This window comes from Camponotus floridanus, unplaced genomic scaffold, assembly GCF_003227725.1.
Source record: "Camponotus floridanus strain SB8 unplaced genomic scaffold, Cflo_v7.5 scaffold186, whole genome shotgun sequence".
Lineage (NCBI taxonomy): Eukaryota > Metazoa > Arthropoda > Insecta > Hymenoptera > Formicidae > Camponotus > Camponotus floridanus.
The window spans coordinates 38,336-59,454 of NW_020229310.1; the positions used below are offsets into that span (position 1 = coordinate 38,336).

General features: G+C 29.7%; 3 protein-coding genes across 4 annotated transcripts; 1 reads left to right on the forward strand and 2 right to left on the reverse strand.

The window, feature by feature from the left end:
* Positions 1 to 6,973: 6,973 nt before the first annotated feature.
* On the forward strand, positions 6,974 to 10,139 carry LOC105257639 (dynactin subunit 4). Of its 2 annotated transcripts, none has more exons than XM_025407735.1 (9): positions 6,974 to 7,238; positions 7,490 to 7,560; positions 8,037 to 8,230; positions 8,345 to 8,487; positions 8,555 to 8,723; positions 8,806 to 8,989; positions 9,273 to 9,459; positions 9,589 to 9,779; positions 9,854 to 10,139. In XM_025407735.1, exons 1-9 carry the CDS (start codon positions 7,110 to 7,112, stop codon positions 10,068 to 10,070), a joined length of 1,485 nt encoding a protein of 494 aa, XP_025263520.1. In that variant the 5' UTR covers positions 6,974 to 7,109; the 3' UTR covers positions 10,071 to 10,139. The 2 variants fall into 2 exon arrangements, with proteins under 2 accessions (XP_025263520.1, XP_025263521.1); XM_025407736.1 differs by having other exon boundaries at positions 8,558 to 8,723.
* A 267-nt stretch (positions 10,140 to 10,406) lies between these two features.
* LOC105257635 (40S ribosomal protein S14a) lies at positions 10,407 to 11,810 on the reverse strand. The gene is made up of 4 exons (XM_011268389.3): positions 11,677 to 11,810; positions 11,229 to 11,379; positions 11,010 to 11,097; positions 10,407 to 10,696 (listed from the first exon to the last, which is right to left on the reverse strand). Exons 2-4 carry the CDS (start codon positions 11,375 to 11,377, stop codon positions 10,478 to 10,480), a joined length of 456 nt encoding a protein of 151 aa, XP_011266691.1. The 5' UTR covers positions 11,378 to 11,379; positions 11,677 to 11,810; the 3' UTR covers positions 10,407 to 10,477.
* Positions 11,811 to 12,066: 256 nt separating this feature from the next.
* Positions 12,067 to 15,075, reverse strand: LOC105257637 (double-strand break repair protein MRE11). Its single transcript, XM_011268390.3, has 12 exons — positions 14,858 to 15,075; positions 14,541 to 14,712; positions 14,339 to 14,475; positions 14,025 to 14,215; positions 13,740 to 13,941; positions 13,379 to 13,636; positions 13,224 to 13,305; positions 12,988 to 13,129; positions 12,746 to 12,909; positions 12,534 to 12,660; positions 12,249 to 12,467; positions 12,067 to 12,161 (listed from the first exon to the last, which is right to left on the reverse strand). Exons 1-12 carry the CDS (start codon positions 14,955 to 14,957, stop codon positions 12,096 to 12,098), a joined length of 1,860 nt encoding a protein of 619 aa, XP_011266692.2. The 5' UTR covers positions 14,958 to 15,075; the 3' UTR covers positions 12,067 to 12,095.
* Positions 15,076 to 21,119: the final 6,044 nt, after the last annotated feature.

Below are 21,119 nucleotides of genomic sequence, written 5' to 3' on the forward strand. Positions count from 1 at the left end.
CACTTGCTTTTTTATTTTATCATTGTTTGATTTTCATAAAATGTAATGTATAGCAAAGGAAGCTATTTTTTACCGAAATAGATTTAATTTTGTTTTTGTTGCCTTAACATTATAATATTATAATATTATACACTGAGGGAAAAATTTTTTTTAAATCAAATAAATTTGTTTCTTTTGAAACTTTTGCTTTAAATGCAAGGAATTGTTTATTTCATTTAAGCAAAAGCATTTAATTTTAAATAAATATGCATGTTATATTAAGTACATTATTTTCATTTATATATTTTTTATATTTAACTATTTTCGTAAAATATATACTATAATTTATTAAATTAAATAATTATTTTTTAAAATTAAAAAATTTAAAATTTTTGGGAATAAAAAATCCATTTTAATAAATATTTCGTAAAATTAAAATAAATATATTTAATTAAAAATTATATTTTTTTAAACATATGTAAATAAATACTTAACTTAAGCAAACAGACGTTTTGAATACAAATAAATACGTTAGTACCCACCGAATAAATAGCTTTCTTGAGTTAACTAAAATTTTTTTATTTCAAGATAATTTTTTCCTCAGTGTAATATACGATTTTTTTGTGTCTATTGAATGCTTCGATTAATGATAATTTTTACATTCTTATAATATTTACAATGTAAATTTCCCTTTCATACGATACGTAAATTTATATATAAGCGAAACATTGTTTTATCAGGAGAACCATCCTGATGGAAAAGAAATATTATAATATTATAATGTTATAATATTATAATATTATAATATTATAAATATTAAAATAATATTATATATAATATTATATTATATATAATATTATATAATATTATATAATATTTCTCTTAATATATATAATATTATATATTATATAATATTTCTCTTAATATATATAATATTATATATTATATATATTAAGAGAAATATTATATAATATTGTATAATATTATATATAATATAATATTATATATAATATTATTTTAATATTTATAATATTATAATATTATAATATTATAACATTATAATATTATAATATTTCTTTTCCATCAGGATGATTCTCTTGATAAAACAACGTTTCGCTTATATATAAATTTACGTATCGCATGAAAGGGAAATTTACATTGTAAATATTATAAGAATGTAAAAATTATCATTAATCCAAGCATTCAATAGACACAAAAAAATCGTACAAGCTTGTCGCGAAATTTCCTATAAAGAACCGCGCGCGCTATTAAAGTCATTAATAATCGATCCATCGATTCCTGCGCGACACGCATGCGATTTCCTTCCGGTTTTCTCACCGGGAAGAGAGAAAAAACTTTTACTGCATGCCGGCGACAGCATACGTTATAACACCAATAAGCTGTGTACCGTGTCCTCGTCGAACACGGAACAATCCAATCAGACAATTACGCATAATCGAAAGGCTCGTTTTTTTTTTTTGCGACATGGAGAAGAAAAATAGTCGTTGATTAAACATACAAATTGAATCGCAATCGCTTTAATTGCTTTTACTGGAAATGTAAAATTGAATTACAAGTTCTATCCAGAGACGCCTATGTTTTATATAAGAGAAACGCAGGAACTAATAATAATGATATTATCTATAATATACGAGCTGCCAACAATTTCCAATTCTTATGAATATCGAGAAAGTTATCACCGATATCTCAAAAATAACGACTTATTTAGCTATGATATAAATACATTTTAATTGCAGAGAAAGTACACTTAATAAATTATACGTCATAATCGGATATATTAAATAACCCTTGTCAAGTACACTTTCGTCAAATTTTTTCATTTTGAACCAATTTTCACTTTAAAAAATATTTGCTATTATATGTTATATGCGTTTTATTTTATGTACATTTATATTTAAAAAAAATCTTCATATTAAAAATATGAAGATTTTTTTTCAAATATAAACGTACATAAAATCTCTTTCTGTTAATTTCTTGTGTGAATAAATTATATATTTTGATAGATTTCAGTTTATAAAGAAATATACATATATTAAACTTCGGAAAGTTAAATAATATATACTTTGGAAAATTATAAATAATGCTTTCAGTAAAAAATATCGAAAAGAATCTTTAATTCTATTGTTAATTTCTTGTGTGAGCAAATTATGTTGATAGAATTTTAATTTGTGAAATTTGTAAAAAAATTAAATTTTGGAAAGTTATAAATAATATATAAACATTTTGGCAAATTGTAAATAATACTTTTAGGGAAAAATATCGGAAAAATTATTTTTCACTAAAAAAGAAATCGAAAATTGGCCGAATAATCAGCAGTTCAAAAAAAAAAGTGTGCTCAATAAAAGATGACAAGTACGTTCAACACGAAATACTGATTTCATTCAGAATGTATCATCAATTATCGAATACCTTGACGTTACCTTGGTGTTCCAAATAGCATCGAGTTCCAAGGATGCCGAGGAGAATCGGATCGCAATTACGGGGCGTTATGATGGTTCCACCGTTAGACTCTGCTATGCACTATCACGGCGGCGACGTCGACTAATATTATGTTTACTGGCGTAAAACATCTGCCATTACTATCCATCGGCTATCGACTAGCCTTGCATAATCTCAATACGGTTATGTTAGTATACTGTTAGTTCGCGCAGATGTTCGCTGAATAAGAGTCTACCCTTGAAAATCAGATTGCATTTTGCGAAGATAGCTTAAGGCAATTTAAGAAATCTTAGCGAAAGCATTTTTTCATCGCGCCAACATTCTTTCAAATTCAAAAGTTCAAAGTGTATTTCTGAAGAGATCAAAGGTTTGATGCAAAATTGGCTCAGAAATCGTTTTTTATATTTATAAACTTGTGATTAATAATATTTAAATTTACTCTCTAAAAGTGAATCAGTGAAAATATCACTAATTTAAACAGTAAAATAAGATTTCACTGAGAATCAGTGAGTATTTTACTGATCTTCAGTAGAGACGCTTATTTTTTTCTTATTTTATCGTATATCTCACTAATTATGGTCAGTTAAATAAAATTTATTGTAAAATCAGTAAATTTTACTGTAAAACTAGTAATCGCTAGTTCGTTCATTTACTGCTACAATCGCAATCTCTCTCGTATTTAATTTTAGTTATAAGAATTATATAAAGTTTGCAAAGAGCGACATTTAAAATTAGAAATATTACTTCGATTTAATTTCTGATACAATCTCATAGAGAGGCTTCAGATATTAAATCGATCTTTATAAGTCGGACAAATAAATGTCTGGCGACTTAATGAAAATTATTTGTTCGTTATCTATTTACAAAAACAAGTTCAATATGCATGTAATATAAATAAAATAAAATTTTTAATATAATAAATATTTAATAAATATAAATAACATTTTTAATTTTATATGAAATAGATAGAGAGATGAATTATAGTTTAATATTACTGACAATAACGAAAGAAATATTACTGATATTGAGAAATATTACTGATTGAAACAAAATTATTAACTGATTCTTTCAATAAAATATCACTGATTACAGTGCTATACTTATAACTGCTGTAATCAGTGACTATTTACTGTTTTTCAGTGATAATACACTGATTCACTTTTAGAGAGTACTCTCTAAAAGTGAATCAGGGAAAATATCACTAATTTAAACAGTAAAATAAGATTTCACTGAGAATCAGTGAGTATTTTACTGACCTTCAGTGGAGACACTTATTTTTTTCTTATTTTATCTTATATCTCACTAATTATGGTCAGTTAAAATAAAATTTATTGTAAAATCAGTAAATTTTACTGTAAAACTAGTAATCGCTAGTTCGTTCATTTACTGCTACAATCGCTATCTCTCTCGTATTTAATTTTAGTTATAAGAATTATATAAAGTTTGCAAAGAGCGACATTTAAAATTAAAAGTATTACTTCGATTTAATTTCTGATACATTCTCAATAGAGAGGGTTCAGATATTAAATCGATCTTTATAAGTCGGACAAATAAATGTCTGGCGACTTAATGAAAATTATTTGTTCGTTATCTATTTAAAATAACAAATTCAATATGTATGTAATATAAATAAAATAAAATTTTTAATATAATAAATATTTAGTAAATATAAATAAAATTTTAAATTTTATATGAAATAGATAGAGAGATGAATTATAGTTTAATATTATAGTGACAATAACGAAAGAAATATTACTGATATTGAGAAATATTACTGATTGAAACAAAATTATTAACTGATTCTTTCAATAAAATATCACTGATTACAGTGCTGTACTTATAACTGCTGTAATCAGTGACTATTTACTGTTTTTCAGTGATAATACATTGATTCACTTTTAGAGAGTACTCTCTAAAAGTGAATCAGGGAAAATATCACTAATTTAAACAGTAAAATAAGATTTCACTGAGAATCAGTGAGTATTTTACTGACCTTCAGTGGAGACACTTATTTTTTTCTTATTTTATCTTATATCTCACTAATTATGGTCAGTTAAAATAAAATTCACTGTAAAATCAGTAAATTTTACTGTAAAACCAGTAATCGCTTTTCGTTCATTTACCGCTACAATCGCTATCTCTCTCGTATTTAATTTTAGTTATAAGAATTATATAAAGTTTGCAAAGAGCGACATTTAAAATTAGAAATATTACTTCGATTTAATTTCTGATACAATCTCATAGAGAGGCTTCAGATATTAAATCGATCTTTATAAGTCGGACAAATAAATGTCTGGCGACTTAATGAAAATTATTTGTTCATTATCTATTTACAAAAACAAGTTCAATATGCATGTAATATAAATAAAATAAAATTTTTAATATAATAAATATTTAATAAATATAAATAACATTTTTAATTTTATATGAAATAGATAGAGAGATGAATTATAGTTTAATATTACTGACAATAACGAAAGAAATATTACTGATATTGAGAAATATTACTGATTGAAACAAAATTATTAACTGATTCTTTTAATAAAATATCACACTGATTTAGAGTGCTGTACTTATAACTACTGTAATCAGTGACTACTGTTTTTCAGTGATAATACATTGATTCACTTTTAGAGAGTAAGATGTCTAAAATCTGTGATCTTATTTCTAGATTTATGAAAGGAAGAGAGAAATTAAACCTTAACTCTTCTTGAATCTCTTTCTTGGTGATTACCACTTCGTGTACAGTTAGACTGATCTTAGGAAAACGAAGATGGATTTGTGTGTTCTCCAGTTATTAACCTTACGGTCAAGCGTGATTAGAAGATATGATGAGATTGCATAGTGTGCGATTAGCAATTCTAATTCATGCGCTCCTCCGCATGATCACCATATGATATCGAAATATATTCGACATCGGACGGGAATTGTCTCTCCAACGCAATTGAAATTAATCTCATGAAGATTGTAACATGCACTATAATATATTCGCATAATTATTTGCACGACGATGAGCTCGACTGACTAGAAAATTAGGAATAAAGTTTCATCTTGAAAACATAAACGTTTAATTATGAATCGATCATCTTCTATTATACGAAGATTGTAGCGGTACACAAGCTATAACTTTCACTCTTTACTCACGTGATCGTCGCCCTTCTCTCTTTCTCGCCAGAATGATCCGTGGTTGTCCAGAGAAATTTTTTGCGGCTGCAATTGCCATATCGTCTTGGCTGTGTAACGCACAGGAAGTCTTGGCTATAGCTGGATTCCTACGATTTCTCGATTGGTGCGCATCTGCAAAAATAATAGGAAAATATTTTCTAATCGATGTCGCTTGCCTCCGACAGATATTCTATTCTCTTACTACATCTCCAAGCTCTTTGTACAGCACACACTGCAATTATCAGCTGCTCTATACGCTTGGTTGGATTTATACTCGACATACCATCGCGTGATGATACTTCATGGCCGTACACTCACTAATCCTTCTACTTTCATCCGCATGTGTACTTCCGGAATAAAAAGATTAAATAGACAGAAGGACGAGAAAGTAGTAATAATATATTAAATAATATAAATAATAAAAAATATAATAATATAAAATGTATAAATAATAAATATAATATAAATAATAAAATAATATAAATAATAAAAAATATAATAATATAAACTGTATAAGCGGTGAATAATTATAATTTCGAGATTAAAAGTAATATATTGACGAGTGATTTTTCTCCATATGGTTCCACGCGATGACATGTGAGCATAAATCAATGTAGTAAATATGTATGTAATTTGTAAAATTATTTTGATCTTTTATCACATATACACGTTATAATATAAAATGATTAAATAATCAAATTTAAATAATATTATAAAATTATTATAATATTATAATAATATATTATAATATTATTAAATATAATATTAATTTATGTTAAATAATATTACACACAATTGATATTAAATTTAATTAATTTTATTTAATTATTTAATAATTTAATAATTTATTTTTAAACTCAATATTTGATAAGCATTGAGAAAAAAAATGTCTGATCAATAATTATTAAAATATAATTTATATTTTATATTTAATATAATATATTAAATATATATTTTATATTTATATATAATTTTATTTATATTTTATTATATTTATATTTTATATTTATATAAAATATATATATATATATATGTATGGATATTCTTTAATACGTAGATTCTCTATTTAATATGTAGGTATAGTATTCTAACACATTAATCATTTATATAAGCATACCTTTCCATCATCAGCTTCTCGTAAAAGGCTCCATTTATGCGTTTTATAAACGTCATCGTTACGTCAAATACTTTCATATGGGTGAGATTACATTCATACGACAAAATGTTTGTCGAATGTAACGATTGGCTGTTGGCTAGGGAATTTCTAGAGTCTCTATCGAGATCTGAGAATTCCCTATCTAACAGCCAATCATATATCCGACAAACATTTTGACGTATTAATGTAATGTCACCCAAAGCATCTGCCATCTGACTGACTGACTGACATTTTGAGGAGAAAATGGTTAAGCACTGTGAGATTATCAAACTATAGAAAAGAAATATTCACACAGTGTGTGACATTTCTGTTCTTTTATCTCATAAACTTTTAGACTGTTTATTCCAGTATGACTTATTTAAATCAACCAGATTATGTGCGTTATGTGTGCAACTGTGGCTCATTAAAGCCTATATCAAAAATATATTTTTGTCGACATTGCTTAATGATACGATGCGGCTACTGTGTCTGTCAAAAGGTGTGTCTCTTAAAATCTATGAGCAAGTCCTAATAAAATATAATTGAAAAAAAAAATATATATATAATAATTGATTTTTTATTATGTATTTTATTATGTATTTATTATGTGAACATAATTTTCAATTATTATGTATTTATTATTTATTTATTATGTATTTTATTATGTATTTATTATAGAGAACATAATTTTCAATGTGTGCAAAGTATATCATATATTTTCCATAAAAGAAAGCTTTCTTTATTATTCAGGTGGATTCCCACTACTGTCCAAATTGTATGGAAAATTTGCCCTCATCTGAAGTACGTCTTAAAAAGAACAAGTACGTTTGTATATTTTAAATTTTACATACATTAAAAACAGTGTTGGGTAAGTTTTATATTTTTTTAAACTAAATTAAGTTAAAATTGGGTTAAAAAATTAATTTAGTTATGTTAAAAGTTATACAAATAAAAAATTAACTCAATAAAAGTTACGTTAAGATTAAATTAACATTAGTTAAGATAAAAGTTAAAATTTTGAAAAGCATTATTTCACTTTATATTAAATTAGATTGTAATTTTAAAATTAAACTCTAAATAATAATAATATGAATGATCAAATAAATTTGGGGGGAAAGTTAATAAGTTTAAATTTATGTGTTTTAAAAATAACTAGTTAAAGTTAAAAGTTAACTCTTTTTAAAATAACTAAGTTGAGTTAAAAATTATTAACTTTTTAACTTTTAACTAATCAACTAGTTATTACCCAACCCTGATTAAAAATAATATCGTGATACTAATGATAATATGTTGACAGATGTTCTAATTGCTTCGATTGCCCTTGTTGCTTTCAAACATTATCTACAAGAGCAGGACTAGCTGCAACTATGAAAGCAACAGAAGGAGAAGAAAATAAGGATGTTAAAGCTACTCCTAAAAAAGTATATTATTTGTTTTGTTCATTGTGCCGATGGAGTTCTCGAGATGCTGGGATACCTGATCAATCTGTGGGTAAGAAAATTTAATATATATATACATATAAAAATTTAAAATGATTTAATTATAGAACTTTATAATATATCTTGAATGAATTACTTATGAAACATCTTGAATTTTTACTTATAGCAACTGGAGGATGGCCTGAACAAGAAAATCCACATACAACACGCATTAATGCTCTTATTGATTATCATAAAATATTAGCTTCAATAGAGAAACAACAATGTGAAAGGAAGAAATTTCATCCAAAACGTCCTTTTATGCCAACTGTGAGTTTGACAAAAATTGATTATACATTTTTGCAAAGATATTTTTCTAACTATTGCTTGTCAATAGCAGACTATGTATAGTTTTACATCCACATTGCTTCGTAAACGTATTGGACGTCCCTTAAAACCACCAATGCAATCTCAATCGACTGCTCAACCAGTATCATCTATTGCAACTGAGGAAATAGAAGAATTATCAGAGGATATATTTACAGAACCTATAGATATAACTAAAAGTAAGAAAGTTTGCAATTTTTGTAAAATAGCAGCGTAAATACATAAAAATTTCATCTTAATTATATGTACATAAATTTGTAGTTACAACATTGGAACAAAGATTACAACATCCAGAAGTGCAAGCTGAAAAGATAAACGAGTTACGTCCACAACATAGACAGTTTTTAGTTAAAAGGTCACAACGTTGCAGAGTGTGTGAACATAATGTCAGCAAATCAGATCTCTGTCCTCAATCTATAAAGTTCAAGATTTTACTAGCTGCATTGTAAGAATTATGTTAAGAGATAAATTATTAATATTACAGGATAAATTTGATTTATAAATGATAAATTATTTTAAATTAATTAATTATTGTAATAAATTATTATTTTAAATTAATTATTATTATTTTAAAAATTATTATTTTAAATTAATTATTTTGATTTATAAATGATAAATTATTAATATTACAGGATAATTTTGATTTATATCATATACATTCATGTATATAATAATTCATATTATATAATAATTCATATATATATAATAATCAAAATATATTTTTTTAGTTATCATATTCCAGAAGTAAAAATTGTTACTTGTGAGCCACTTCAGCCAGGAAAATCAAGTGAATTGCTTTTAAAATTCTGCAATCCAACACAGCATCAGACTCAAATAACTATATTGCCGTTAGATACCTCGTTATCTACTTCATTTATTAAGGAAAAAGATCTTAAACAAGAAGACATGCAGCAAGTAATATCTAAAATTTTATATATATATATATATATATATATATATAAAATTATTTTATTAAAAAAATTTTATATATATATCATATGACAAACACAAATAGTACATCCTAATAAATTGAGATTATAATAGGGAAGCGAATCTCCAAGTTTATTGCCGTCTACTGTACGGCAGGTGCCCGTAACAGAGGATCCTAAGCCAATAAAAATCATACCAAATGCAGATTTAATACTGCCTCACAGTGCATTGATCCTTCCGCCAAGAGACGATGCTGCTGAATATGATGATACCAGTGATAATCATAATTTTCAGGATGATCCAAAGTATGTAAAATATAAAAATTTTGAACTATTTTAAACACATGATTTGAGTTTCATTTACACAATTTTTTTTTTAGACTCGTAGTATGGCGAAAAGGAAACAAAGCTGTGATTCGTCTACATGTAATTCCAAATGATACTAATGAAAATAATGAGGAACCAGTTATAGTTGGATTTGTTATGCAACACGGATATGTGAATACTATTGCAGCACTAGAACATAAATCACCTCAAAAAGTGGACGTAAAGGTTAAATTGTATCTTAATGTTGGCCAGTTAGTTGACAAAGCATAATTTTTTTCATCACGATATAAATATATTCATATGCTTTATATGTATACTTTTGTCAATAGTCAAATTATCTCAATATTAAAGATATTAAAATATTTAAATATTAATACTTTATTGTATTATTTTGTTATCTTAAGCTATATATATATATATATATTAATGACACAAAATCTAATATCAATTTTCTAATTTTTTTTTATAATTTATATTCTAAGAAAATGCTTTTCTCATGTTAATCTGTATAATTGCATCTATGTTGTTATTGTAGTGCAATAAAAAAATATACAATAACATATGCAGTTTTTATATGTAGAGGAATTAGAAAGAAAGGCTATATGCTTCATGAATTCACTATTTCTTTCTCTAAATATTTATTGAAAGATAAATGAAATATAGAGCACCATAATGAGTTAGAGTCTGCGTCCGCGGCGACCACCTTTCCTGCGCGTAGAATCTGAAGGAATAGGAGTAACATCTTCGATACGTCCAATTTTCATGCTCGAACGAGCTAGAGCACGCAAAGCAGATTGTGCACCAGGACCAGGGGTCTTTGTCTTATTACCTCCCGTAGCTCTTAATTTGATGTGCAGTGCTGTAATACCTAGTGATTTACACTTTTCTGCAACATCCTGTAAAATACAAAATTATTTCATGATTAAAATTTTCATATATGTTGTGCATATTTTAATCTCCTTATGTAATATTATATAAAATATACAATATTACATATTTATGAATGTTTTCTTTTTTTATTTAGAGAAGAGCATATGATACATAAACATATGTTCTCAATTAATAAAAAGAATTTATTTTTCCACAAACATGAACGCTACTCAAATAAGATTTATTATCTAGGTAGCTGCCTGAATGTGGGTAATATAATATATGAAATGCTAATTTTCTGTACTTAATTCGAATATAATAATTATATCAAATATATACCTGAGCTGCAAGCATAGCTGCATAGGGTGAGGCTTCATCACGATCCGCTTTCACTTTCATGCCACCAGTAACTCTAGCGATTGTTTCCCTGCATGAATCAAAGACACAATTATATATTAATTATATATTAAGTTATAATAATATATTTTATATTATAAAATACTAAATTTGTACTTCTAGCTGCAAAGTATAATCAATATATTTTAACATGGTACAAACCTGCCGGATAAATCAGTGACATGTACAAATGTATCATTGAAGCTGGCGAAGATGTGGGCAACTCCAAAAACTACCTCTCCTTCACGAAGTTGCGGTCCAAGGGAAACTTGGACCTCCTCCTTCTGTACTTTTCCTCTTTTTGGCGGCATTTCTACAAAAATTGCACGGATTCAATTATTTAATCGACTATTTAATCGTCTATTTTGCTATTTATTTTTCCTTTCTGTCTTTTTTTTACAAAAACATTTGTATAAATAATCGAGATAGATTCTAAGTTTGTCATATGCAATAGAAGAAAAAACACAATTCAGGTCATGAAAATTCATCCGGTTACATCCAAGCGTTCTGCCGGATGTAAAGCAATTCCAAAGTTGTAATTTATTTATAAATATTTTTTTTACAAATTCAACTTAATATTTTTACTGCGTAAATATTTGCTATCAAATACCTGCAAATTATATTTGCGTGAGCTTAAAACTTCCCGTCATGTAAGGTTAACACAGGAACCATGAAAGAACGCTTCAGGCACAAACAATATAGCATATGCAGTAGAGCAACACGCCTTTTTGTTGGACAAAACAGACTGCGCATGCGCAAAATAATTGAGCATTTAATTGCGTATCTAGCGAAATATTCCATATTCAACGGCATAAATCAGATAAAAAAAAAGATCAGGTCAAATATATTTACACTGGTAATTTTTCATATTTTTTTTATATGAAAAAAAAAACCATTGTAAAAATGCAGATTTTTATTGAACTTTATATTTTAAATATAAAATAATATTTATTTTCATACATAAAAAAATACATGTTTTCATATATATATATTTTCTTATGGATAGTTAATATAATTAATAATTAATAATTAATCGGAATCATCTATAATAATAGGATCGCAAGTTGTTCGTTTTGGTTGTGCACTCCTGGAACTCTTAAGAAAAAATTATAAAATATAACTTTTTTTCTTCATTATAAATATATAATAATTAACAATAATATATTTTTATAGTATTTATACCAGCATTCTTGTAATGGAACTATTTCCTTCATTAGCTTTTGCTCCACCACGACTTCCTCTGGATCCTCTGCCACCTCTAGAACCTCTGCCTCTTCCTCTAGTTTTAGTCGTCGATGATCTTGAATTTAAATCATCGTCATCACTGTCACTTACAACATTGTGAGATTGTTTAACATTTTTAGCATTCGTCTGTACTGGATTATTTAATGCCCTTAGGACCTGTAAACAAATTCAAAGTTAAAAATATATATTACAATGCAAATAAACATCTTAAATATTATTTACATTACTCTGCTCCTCTTGTTCTTCTGAAACTCTTTTATTGCGGAAATTTATAATTTCATTACGGATGTCTTCCGGTTTCTCACTATTTTGTGCTTTTACATATTCAATGGTTCTTTTCATTTGATCACTAACAAACAAAAATAAGACAATTTAGAGATATATAGGTGAAAAATAGTTAAAATTCTAAAAATAAATAATCACTATATAATCACCTCACTATATTTCTAAAAGCTTCTATGTCACCTCGATCAACATATCGATTTAATGCTTCATTTAATGCTGTTACAGTCAATACTGTTAATTTATCTTTGTTTTCTTCCATATCAAAATATTTCTTGATCCCTCCTGGTACTGTACTAATCCAATCCTGTCCTATCTATAGAAAGAAATCTAATTAATATTATTAAGATATGAAGCAAAATTTGTTCAATGAAAACAAAGTGCATTTTTTTACATCTGCTTGAAATAATTCTGTAATATCATCCAAATCATCAATTTCATCATTAAAGCGTTTTGATTTTTCTCCACTTTTCATTTTACGAAATATAATCATCTCCATTGGATTGGCAACTTCATCACAGTATTTTTGTGCCAAACTAAAGTACAAGAAAAATGTATTTTTTTCTTTGAAAATGCAAGTAAAGGCAAAAAGTATAATAATATAATAAAATTAACATAACATTTTCAAACCTTAATGTATCAAATTGTTCATTGTCATCATTATAAAATATTCTTAATCGAATCAAAGGTTGACTTGGTTGATTAGGGTATCCTATAATATCACATTTTCAATAAATAATAGATATATACAATAATAAATATATTCAATAAACTAATTAACATACCTGTGAGTTGCTTAGCAACTTTAGGCATAAGCTCATTTTCAATATATCGATCTACATATTGACTTACAGAGTCAGCTAATGAAATACAATCATGTATTTTAATGTCATGATCACTAAGAATCAAGTTTTCAAAGATATATGGTCGGACACTTTTTAATTTCAAAGGTTTCATTTTGAAATTATTTTTATTTATTTTTAAAAGACCCACATGTTTAGGTTTTGATTCACCTTCACATAAAGAGGTGGCAATAGAGCTTCCTAAAAATTATATTATTTAAAGTTTATATTTCATATTTTATATAATTTCTGAAATATTACACTGTCCAAATATAAATTCAAAAAGAAACATATGTTAATTTACCTGGTTGAGAAATGTAGTAGCTACCTTCTACATTTAATTCAGCATTAATACGGCATTCATGTTCATGACCCCAAATAACTAAATTGAGGAATTTATGCAGTCTATTTTCTGATATATAAGCATAATTACTATGCTTAACACGATTCTGATGTAAAACAAATATGTTGAAAGGCTCTATGTCCTTTGGACGTAACAATTCCACCTGTTTTTAAATAAACCAGACGTAAAATTATCATCAACATTAAATGTTATAATAGGACAAAGATATATATTTGAAATAAATACCTTCTCATCCCTATATAATCTAGATAATCTCTGGTCATTAATATAACTCAAGCCATAAAGTGCAACATGTGTATTACGTTTCTTTAGAACTATAGGAGATATAATTACACGAGTAAGATCTGTCCACTTTCCAAAGTAATTTACAAGTCCAGTAGCTGATAATACATCCATCGAGCCAACAGTACCAAAACCTAATAGAATGCAAAATATGTATAAATATTCATTCTAAAGATATAATTTATATAAATACATATTAATACATATATATAAAATATATTAATACACATATACGTATAAATACATATTAAACACACTTGGATCATCGTGATTTCCATGGATAGTGAATACTGGCATCGAGACATTTAAATTTTGATCTTCATAATTTACATGCTTTTGCGCACAGTGTCGAAATACTAATTCTGAATCACTCAAAAATTCCAGCTTGCATTCTCTGAAATATAACATACATTATATACATCATTTTTAATTCTTTTATAGCTCATTTCAAATACTGACCTGCTACCTAAGCAATATTTCCTCAACAATTCCACACACTTGAGCATCGCAGTTTGCGTTGGTTTAGTATCATGAAACAGATCTCCGCCCAGCAAAATAAAATCGACTTCTTTTTCCTTGCCATACTTCAATATTTCTTCGAACGTAATGAAACTGTCGTCGGATTGTCCACCTTTAAGAAAAGATAATATGATACTTTGTAATAATTGTGGAATTATTACATTAATGATGCAATATTAATTTCAAATTCGCTTCTTATCAGGTTTCTTTATTTGCGACAGTACTTGAGGCCGAAAATATTCGTCGTAAAAACAAACCTCTCTTTTTACTGTAATCGAAACCGAGATGAATATCGGTAGCTACCAAGATATTAATAGTATCTTCCGGATCCAAGTGTTCATTGGAAGACTCTGACATCTTTTATTCCTGTTGTATGAAATGACACCTAATAATTAATCAGTATTCCAACAATCCTTATTAACTTTTTATTTCTTCAGCAATAACTCGGAATGGCGCGAAATGCGACGATCTTCAAAAGAGACATCTACTTTGGAAAGCTTTTCAGCAAGAAACAAACATAAATACAATGTCACACGATTGGCTGTTCGATAGAAAAATTTGCGGGATCACAAAAATTCTCTATTCGACAACCAATCGCGTGACAGTCAACTGTCACGCGATTGGCTGTCGAATAGAGAATTTTATAATGCTGATCTGTTTTCTTGCTGGAAAACTTCTTTGTATCAGATCAGTGGCGCCCCTCCGATATGTTTCTTTCGAGCGTGGATTGCATTCTAATTGATAAAGTAATAATTATATTTTCGATAGAAATAATATTATCTTCGACCACAAACTGTTACATTTTTAATTAAGTAATTGCAGACACAATAATGTTGCTTGATCAACGCTGATTAGCGACACATTTCTATCCTTTTCTTACATAATACAGCCAAAGATCCATATTCTGAATCCTCTTTTATCGATAAAAGGGCTTTTAAAAGTGGCCTGTAGCCAATCAGAAGGCTTATATGTGACTTTTAGAGGCACTTTTATCGATAAAAGAAGATTCAGAATATGAGCCAAAGAAAACAAATTTGAAAATTCTATTTGAAAGAATCTTCTCTTAAGGATGTTTTGTACCTATTTTCAAAATATTGAGAATTTCATGAAAATTGTACAGAATGTCCTTACATATGTTTAGAATCTTCAGTACAATTTTTAAATCGATTTACTAAAGCGTTCACAAGTATAAGGATTTTATTTTGCACCGAATTAACATGTGTTCTTATGGGAAACGGATAACCACGTTGATTCAAATGACAAAAACACATGAAAATAATATTCAGAATTTGTTTAAAATTTGCAAAAGTTTAGATACAGAGGAAATATTTGGTCAAATAATATTATACAAGTACTAACTGGTTAAAAAGATATTAAATATAATTCAATGAAGTTAGCCATGTATCTGTCACAAGGAGAAATTCTCTACCAAAAGTTAATCATTTCGATTAACAAAATTCGGAATATTTCAGTAAAAACGCAATAAATATTAAAAAATACATCTCTGCACTGTAGCTAAGATCAAATTGTAAAGCGTCGTCTACAACAGCAGTAGGATTAATGGATTAAAGCTGTAAACTCCAGAATTGACCAATCACAGTCGAGTATTCTCTTAATGCTTGACTGTGATTGGTCAATTCCTTAAGTTACAGCTTTAATCCATTAATCCTATTGCCATTGTAGATAACGTGTAAGGCCGAATCTATAATCGATAATTTAAGCCTTAAGCCTTAAGAAATTGACCAATCACAGTCGAGTATTCTCTTCATACTCGACTGTGATTGGTCAATTTCTTAAGACTTAGGTCTTAAATTGTCTATTGTAGACCCGGCCTAATATTCCACACAATTTCTCATACTCAAAATACACAAATACAGTGGATATTCAGTGATAGAGTCAATATTGATTTTCAGCTACTATTTGCTGGGATTGTACATACAAAACATCCTTAATATAATCTCGAATGTAAAGGGAAAGGAAAAGGCTTTTCCTATTCCATTCTTGAAATAAAGCTCTTTGCACAATGCTAGGCAACAGGCAATAGAAATAAGGAATAGAAACTATTCACCAATAAACACGCGGAACAGAAAATATTCGCCAATAGGAACAGAGAATAGATATTATTTCTGTTCTTACTGCCTGCTGCCTAGCATTATGCAAGAGGCTTAAGGCCCAGTTCCACAATTTAGTTAATCCGAGTTTAAGTAGTGAATGGACCGATCAGGACCCAGTTTAACGTATTAAACTCGGATTAACTCGAGTTTAATACGTTAAACTGGGTCCTGATTGGTCCATTTGCTACTTAAACTCGGATTAACTGGATTGTGGAACTGGGCCTAAGAGACAAAGAGCCTGTTCTTTCTATTCGCACTGCTGCACTAGTGCAATTAATTAGAGTGAAAGAAAGTATGTTTGTCTCTCTTCAACTTATCGCACTAGTGTGGCAGTGCAGCTAAAAGGAACAGACCCAAATACAACAATGTATCGTTTCGAGGCCGCGGGAAGATTCGAAAGTGACAGGTAGCCGGAACGCGGGAACTCGAAGACGTCGGCGGAAACGGCCGAGGAGCGACGACCGCACGCGACTCCCGGCGGAGGAGTGGGGATGGGGAGGCGCGCAGCGCCATCTGCCGCTCAGTCGGCAGTCGCAGCAGCAAACGTGCGGGAGGTGGTGTACGCTCTCGCCATATTTGTTGTTGTCGTCGATGGGGTAGGCTAGCCCAGGAGTTTTCGCACTCTCCGGCTGGCACGGTTCGCGGCTAACGTCGCGCGAGTCCGACGCGGGGGTCCGTCCCGCGGCCCGGGGTGACGTTGACACGCGCGAGTTCCGGATCGAGGTACGCGCGAGTGCGCGCGCGGCGATGCCCCGAATGTAACGGAGAGAAGGAAGAGCGAGCGAGACAGAGTGAGAAAACCATCGATGGGGCACTTGACGGCTCCTCAGCTGTCCTACCTACCTACTCGAACGCGCCGTCGTGTGTGTGCGTGTTTGTGTATCCCCGCGATTACGTACAGTTCGCTCGATGACGTTCGCGATCGCGATGCTGATAAGAAGCGGGGTGTGAGGCGGTGCGTCGCCTGGTGACGGACATTCGCAGATACTCGCATCCGGGGGTGGAGGTAAGCGAGAAGGGTCGGAGGACGCTCGCCCGCGCGCGCGCGCGCCTTCACGTGTGTGTCACGCGCGCGCGCGCGTGTGTGTGTGTGTGTGCAAGAGAGAGCGCGCGCGCCCGCGCGTTCCTATAAATATATTTGTATGGGGACAGCACACATGTCCGAAAGACATCTAAAAGACGACTTAAAGACGACTTAAAGTCCTTTAGACATCTTTAAGACGTCCTTTAGACATCTTCGAGACAACCTTTACGCGCTGTCTGGGCTTCTCGCGGGATGGTTAGGCGTAAGAAAGAGCGCGACGCCGTCGAGGGGGGGAGGGGGAGGGGGGACGACGACGGAGGGGTTGCACGGTGTCGGGGTCGTTGCACGTTCTTGGCGCGGGTCTGTCGACCTGCCAAGGTCCTTGCGGTTCATCGCTTCGTCGCGTCATCGATGTATCGCGCCCGTCCGTTGTCCCGGGTCCTCCCTCCTTCCCCCCTTCCCCTCTCCCCTCGTCGGCGGGATTGAACACGCTTTGGCGCGTCGTATCGTCTTAACCTAGTCCAACGATCGGTCTCTTGAGCTTCGCGCGAGCGTTGCCGAGGTTTGACGTTTCGCGTTCCCTCGTTCCTCGACGAGCGTGGTATTCGCGCTTAACGAGGGGGGCCTCGCGTTCCGGCGGCGGAAAAATCAATACGTATCTATGAGGTAACGTGAATCAGCTGTTCCCGCGAGCGAGAGAGCTCGCGGGATGCGCGAGACTTGGTTGACGTTGAAGCGTGCGTGTGTTATCGATGCGCGCGGCGAGGTTTCGCGAAAAACTTGTTGATTTCCGTGACCTTATTTTTGAATCGCGCTTGAAGTGATGCGTGACGGAGGATCGTCGGTTATATATCGTCTTTTGTGCACGGGAAATTCATCGAGAATCGTCGTCGAGTTTTATTTTTCGCAAATATTTTTCGAATTTTCAGGCTGACAAATTATTCAACGGTAATATGAAATTGCAATTATTTTCGTTTCGATCTCTGTCGGAAATGTGGATTTTTTACTTTATAAATTTGGGAGTTAAATTTTTTTATTCGATTTCTCCCGAGCCATATAATGAGTAACAGTTAATAAATTTATTAATTTTTATTGTTGTTAAATAATAATTTTTAGGAATTTTATTATTGAATAATTTATTGTAATTATTATTATTAAATTATTTATTTTTATTGTAATTAAATAATTTATTTTTATTGTTTTTCAATAACGATTAATTTCTAGTCTATTTCTTCCAAATCATACATCGTTCGATTAATATATGGAATTACGCTGGAAATGTGTACTTTATAATCGACTTTCTCTTACATGCTTTCATTCCAATTTTCTTTGATTTATGAGAAATAATTAAACGGGATTGAGAAATATTCACGATTTTTTTTAAAGGATGTTTTGTATGTACAAACTCAGCAAAAAGAAGCTGAAAATCGATATTGACAGATATATCCATTTTTGATGTATTTTGAGTATGAGAAATTGTGTGGAATATTACAATTTGATCTTAGCTACAGTGCAGAAATGTATAATATTTTTTAATATTTATTGCGTTTTTACTGAAATATTCCGAATTTTGTTAATCGAAATGATTAACTTTTGGCAGAGAATTTCGCCTTGTGACAGATACATGGCTAACTTTATTGAATTATATTTAATATCTTTTTAACCAGTTCGTACTTGTATAATATTATTTGACCAAATATTTCCTCTGTATCTAAACTTTTGCAAATTTTAAACAAATTCTGAATATTATTTCCATGTGTTTTTATCATTTGAATCAACGTGGTTATACGTTTCCCATAAGAACACATGTTAATTCGGTGCAAAATAAAATCCTTAAAACTTGTGAACGCTTTAGTGAATTGATTTAAAAATTGTACTGGAGATTCTAAACATATGTAAGGACATTCTGTACAATTTTCACTAAATTCTCAATATTTTGAAAATAGATACAAAACATCCTTAATCGAAATGATTAAATATTAGCAGAGAATTTCGCCTTGTGACAGATACATGGTTAACTTTATTGAATTATATTTAATATCTTTTTAACCAGTTAGTACTTGTATAATATTATTTGACCAAATATTTCCTCTGTATCTAAACTTTTGCAAATTTTAAACAAATTCTGAATATTATTTCCATGTGTTTTTATCATTTGAATCAACGTGGTTATACGTTTCCCATAAGAACACATGTTAATTCGGTGCAAAATAAAATCCTTAAAACTTGTGAACGCTTTAGTGAATTGATTTAAAAATTGTACTGGAGATTCTAAACATATGTAAGGACATTCTGTACAATTTTCACTAAATTCTCAATATTTTGAAAATAGATACAAAACATCCTTAATCGAAATGATTAAATATTAGCAGAGAATTTCGCCTTGTGACAGATACATGGTTAACTTTATTGAATTATATTTAATATCTTTTTAACCAGTTAGTACTTGTATAATATTATTTGACCAAATATTTCCTCTGTATCTAAACTTTTGCAAATTTTAAACAAATTCTGAATATTATTTCCATGTGTTTTTATCATTTGAATCAACGTGGTTATACGTTTCCCATAAGAACATATGTTAATTCGGTGCAAAATAAAATCCTTAAAACTTGTGAACGCTTTAGTGAATTGATTTAAAAATTGTACTGGAGATTCTAAACATATGTAAGGACATTCTGTACAATTTTCACTAAATTCTCAATATTTTGAAAATAGATACAAAACATCCTTAATCGAAATGATTAAATATTAGCAGAGAATTTCGCCTTGTGACAGATACATGGTTAACTTTATTGAATTATATTTAATATCTTTTTAACCAGTTAGTACTTGTATAATATTATTTGACCAAATATTTCCTCTGTATCTAAACTTTTGCAAATTTTAAACAAATTCTGAATATTATTTCCATGTGTTTTTATCATTTGAATCAACGTGGTTATACGTTTCCCATAAGAACATATGTTAATTCGGTGCAAAATAAAATCCTTATAACTTGTGAGAGAGAGAGAGAGAACGCTTTAGTGAATAGATTTAAAAATTGTACTGAAGATTCTAAACATATGTAAGGATATTCTGTACAATTTTCACTAAATTCTCAATATTTTGGAAATATGTATAAAACATCCTTAATGATATCAAATCCACATTTTCGAAACTAATTTATTATATTATTCATTTATTATTTAATTTATTATTCTTTATCAATTTATTATTACTATATCGACAAGCTTTCTACTCGATATTACATTTTTCCTCGTGAAAGGGATCGTCTGGGATAAATATTATCCATACACGAGTACAAGTAAGACCGATATGTAGATAAACATCGCGACAGTTGCCGCGACTCAATTTCGAAAGGAACGTCCCGAGGAAGGA

What these genes read in the sequence shown, in the direction of transcription:
- LOC105257637 (XM_011268390.3), bottom strand. Translation starts at nt 14,957, where the DNA reads ATGTCAGAGTCTTCCAATGAACACTTGGATCCGGAAGATACTATTAAT. An exon ending in CTACTACATTTCTCAACCAG is followed by an intron (nt 13,637 to 13,739) that starts GTAAATTAACAT and finishes TATAATTTTTAG; the next exon opens with GAAGCTCTATTGCCACCTCT. An exon ending in AACAAGAGGAGCAGAGTAAT is followed by an intron (nt 12,468 to 12,533) that starts GTAAATAATATT and finishes ATTTGTTTACAG; the next exon opens with GTCCTAAGGGCATTAAATAA.
- LOC105257635 (XM_011268389.3), bottom strand. Translation starts at nt 11,377, where the DNA reads ATGCCGCCAAAAAGAGGAAAAGTACAGAAGGAGGAGGTCCAAGTTTCC. An exon ending in GTCACTGATTTATCCGGCAG is followed by an intron (nt 11,098 to 11,228) that starts GTTTGTACCATG and finishes TGATTCATGCAG; the next exon opens with GGAAACAATCGCTAGAGTTA. An exon ending in CAGCTATGCTTGCAGCTCAG is followed by an intron (nt 10,697 to 11,009) that starts GTATATATTTGA and finishes TGTATTTTACAG; the next exon opens with GATGTTGCAGAAAAGTGTAA.
- LOC105257639 (XM_025407735.1), top strand. Translation starts at nt 7,110, where the DNA reads ATGACTTATTTAAATCAACCAGATTATGTGCGTTATGTGTGCAACTGT. An exon ending in GATACCTGATCAATCTGTGG is followed by an intron (nt 8,231 to 8,344) that starts GTAAGAAAATTT and finishes TTTTACTTATAG; the next exon opens with CAACTGGAGGATGGCCTGAA. An exon ending in ACCTATAGATATAACTAAAA is followed by an intron (nt 8,724 to 8,805) that starts GTAAGAAAGTTT and finishes ATAAATTTGTAG; the next exon opens with TTACAACATTGGAACAAAGA.